The 3,547-nt window shown below is 48.0% G+C and overlaps 1 protein-coding gene across 1 annotated transcript in view; it reads right to left on the bottom strand.

The window, feature by feature from the left end:
* The window catches only part of Nlrp12 (NLR family pyrin domain containing 12), a 26,877-nt gene that overhangs the window by 7,424 nt on the left and 15,906 nt on the right, over nt 1-3,547 (bottom strand). Inside the window, exons 4-6 of the mRNA XM_005371419.1 lie at nt 3,284-3,454; nt 2,345-2,515; nt 411-581 (exon numbers count right to left, since the gene is read on the bottom strand). Coding sequence (XP_005371476.1) covers nt 411-581; nt 2,345-2,515; nt 3,284-3,454 — 513 coding nt within the window. The remainder of the gene's footprint in view (nt 1-410; nt 582-2,344; nt 2,516-3,283; nt 3,455-3,547) is intronic.

The following is a 3,547-nucleotide window of genomic DNA, read 5'->3' as shown; positions in this document are numbered from 1 at the left end:
CTGCAGACTAACAGCCAGCAGAGCCAGTCAGGGAGAACCAGCCAGTAAGCAGCATTCTCCCGTGGTTTCTCCTGCTTCAAGGTTCTGCCTAGGCTTCCCTCAGTGACAAACTATAACCCTTGCCTTCCCAAGTCGCCTCTGGTCATGCTCTTTATCACAGTTATAGAAAGCCAACCAGAACAGAGGCTCACTTCTGTCAGTAGTATCCGTTCTGAGACTGGACGGATGAGCCATTCTGCCCTGGAAATGAAGTGGACAGCAGATCAGAGGGGCAATTTCAGGGGATGTCAGAGACTTGTGTAAAGGCCCCGTGGCAGGAAATCCTGAAAGCAGGCAAGGAATTGGGCGGCACCATGACCTCCGTGGCAGAGAAGACAGGGCAAGGATGCTAAACTGGCAATCCCACTCACCGGAGGGTCTGGAGTCTACAGTCTGGGTGCCTAAGGCCCTCACACAGCAAAAGCACCCCAGGATCCCCAAGGTCATTCAGTCCCAGGTCTAACTCCGTCAGGCTCTGGTTCGTGCTGAGGCTGGAGGCCAGATCTTCACAGGCAGCCTGGCCCAGGTGGCAGATCTTCAGCCTGCGAAAAAAGCCGGTCAGTGAGTATGATGGGGGATTTCCTGGGAACACTGCTCTATCACGCTCTGCCCCCATCTTCAGAGTTCTGTGTTCTCATCAAGCTATGTGGCACACACCTGTGACACCCACCAGCCCTTGGTAGACAGGCAAGAGGATGCTCCTGCTCCATCAGAGACTATACTGGGTATATAGGAAGGCTGAGGCTCAAAAAGCAAGGGGGTGTGGGTGGGTGGAGCTCAGTAGTAGGGCACTTGCCTAGTAAGTGTGAGGTCCAGGGTTTGATTCCCAGCACCATCAAAAAAACAAACAAGCAAACAAAAAAAACCAAACTGTTTAAGGCCTATCAATGGCGACACACAGACTTTTAATCCCAACCTTTAATCCTAGCACTCAGGAGTTATAGGCAGGTGGATCTCTGTGAGTTCAAGGCCAGCCTGGTCTACAGATGCAAATACATGTACTGGATTACATAAATATATACGTGATTTTTAAATTGTACTTAAAAATTATTTTGTGTGAACCAGGCATGGTGGCGCACACCTTTAATATCAGCACTCAGGAGGCAGAGGCAGGCGGATCTCTGTGAGTTCGAGACTAGCCTGGTCTACATATCAAATTCCACATTAGTCAGAGATGCACAATGAGAATCTGTCTCAAAAACTATTTTGTGGGCGTGCCTGTGTACTGCACAGCAGCAAGTGCTCTGCACCACTAAGCTGTCCCTCCAGCCCCTGTGGGCATTTTCTCCATGGCTAACTAATGCAGGCACCCACCATGGGCAGCGTTCCAGGACAGTGTGCAAAGTCAGCCTCTGCTTTCATGGTGTGGGCCCCAGGCACGAAACTTAGATTGATGGACTTGGTGACAGGTATCTTCACTGCTGAACTATCTCACCCTACCAATATTTTTTTAGTAAGACTTCTTTTTATTGGTTAAAACAAGCAACACTGGCATGTGTCTCATGCTTTTGATCCCAGTATTTTGGGGGTGTGTGTGTGGAGATCATTTTCTTCCTTATTCGGTAATGGTTGAACTTCCTCAGGAAGTGGAACGTTGGTCACAAGCCTTAATGGTCAGTGCCTTTACCTGTGGAGCCGTCTTTCTGGCCCCTGCTATCGAATCTCTCTCTCTCTCTTTCACTTTTTTAGATTGTTATCTTATGGGGTTGGCAAAGATGGCTCAATGGTTAAGAGCACTGCCTCCTCTTCCAGAGGGCCTGGGTTCAATTCCCAGCACCTACATGGCAGCTCACAACTGTCTGCAACTCCAGTTCCAAGGAACCAAGCACCCTCACACAGACATACATGCGAGCAAAACACCAAAGCTCATGAAATAAAAATACATGACATCATTTATAATTATAATTTGAAGGTTAGATTATCTTATTTTATGTATATATTAGTGTATGCCTGGTGTCTGTGGTAACCAAAAGAGAGTATTGGATCCCCTAGGACTTTCCAGACAGTTGTGACTGCCACGTGGGTGCTGGTTAAACTGAACCAAGTTCCTATTGTAAAAGCAACAAGTGCTCTTAACCACCAAGCCATCTCTCTAGCTCCCTTTTATTTCAGGTTCGAGTAAGATGCCAAGAGCATGAGGTGGTGGTGCATGCCTTTAATCCCAGCACTTGGGAGGCAGAGGCAGGTGGATCTCCAAGTTCGAGGTCAGTCTGCTCTACAGAGCAAGTTCCAGGGCATCCAAAGACACACAGAGAAACCCTGTCTAGAAAAACTTACTCTCCAAGTCAACCCCTGAAGAACTCACCACAAGGTGCGCAGCCTGCAGACTGGGTGACTCAGCCCTTGACACAACAACTTCAGTCCCAAATCCTGCAAGGGGTTTCCTGTCAGGTCTAGTTCCACCAGATGTGAGTTGCTGCTGAGAACACTGGCGATCTCTCCACCGGCTGCAGCCTCCAGTAGACACTTCCTCAGCCTGGAAGACAGTGAAGAGGATGACATGTCCTGACCTACATACATATCCTGTTTAGTCACCTAACACGAACCTATGCAATTTTCTCTCTTCCCTATGTGGTTGGGTTTTGTTTGTTTGTTTTGTTTATTGAGACAGGGTCTAAGGAGTCCAGGCTAGTTGTGGAACTCACAGAGATCCACCAGGCTCTGGCACCCAATCACTGGAATTAAAGGTGTGCATCACCACGCCTGACTTCCAAGGGTGTGATCATGCACCCCTTTAATCTCAGCACTGGGGAGGGAGAGGCACACAGATCTCTGTGAGTTCGGGGCTAGCCTGATCTCCACAGCGAGTTCTAGGTTAGTTACACAGTGAGACCTTGCCTCAAAAGATCAAAACCCAAGATAAACAAAAAGAAATAATCTATCTACTTTTTTTTTAAATCAAACTTTTTGGGATAGTAGGAAAGGGGGGGGGTTGATCTGTGCAAGTGATACACAGCAGAAATATTGTACAGGAGGATAGGTGTGACGATACACTATCAGCATAGAAACAAATAAAAGGATGAGTTCAAGGGCAGCCTATTCTACAGAACAAGACAGGGGTCAGCCTGGCCGACGTGAGACCCCGTCTTAAAAAACTGAGAGAGAGAGCAGGGGGTGGGGAGGATGAAGACACTGAACTCCAGTAATATGTACAGTTAATATGCTTATGGATATAAAGAGGAGGAGGGAGCAAAAAGAGGAGGAGGGAGCAAGAGAAGAAGGGGAGGAGGGGAAGAACACCCACTGAATCATCTGCAGCCTACACCTGGGGTGCCGCAGGCCCTTGCAGAGCAGTTGCAGGCCTGGGACCCCAATGCTGTTGCCACTGAGGTCCAGCCTGATTAAATTCCTGTTGGCGATGAGAGCTGTTGCAAGATCCTGGCAGGCTGATCCAGAGACCCGACACCGTTTCAGCCTGAGGCGAAAAGGAAGATGGAACCAAGTCATTTATTTGGTAGCTCTTCTGGAATTCTGGCATTTATTTATTTATTTATTTATTTATTTATTT

The sequence above is a fragment of the Microtus ochrogaster genome, unplaced genomic scaffold, assembly GCF_000317375.1.
Source record: "Microtus ochrogaster isolate Prairie Vole_2 unplaced genomic scaffold, MicOch1.0 UNK108, whole genome shotgun sequence".
Taxonomy (NCBI): domain Eukaryota; kingdom Metazoa; phylum Chordata; class Mammalia; order Rodentia; family Cricetidae; genus Microtus; species Microtus ochrogaster.
Note: the sequence above shows the minus strand (reverse complement) of the source record. Positions and strands in the feature narration are given on the sequence as shown.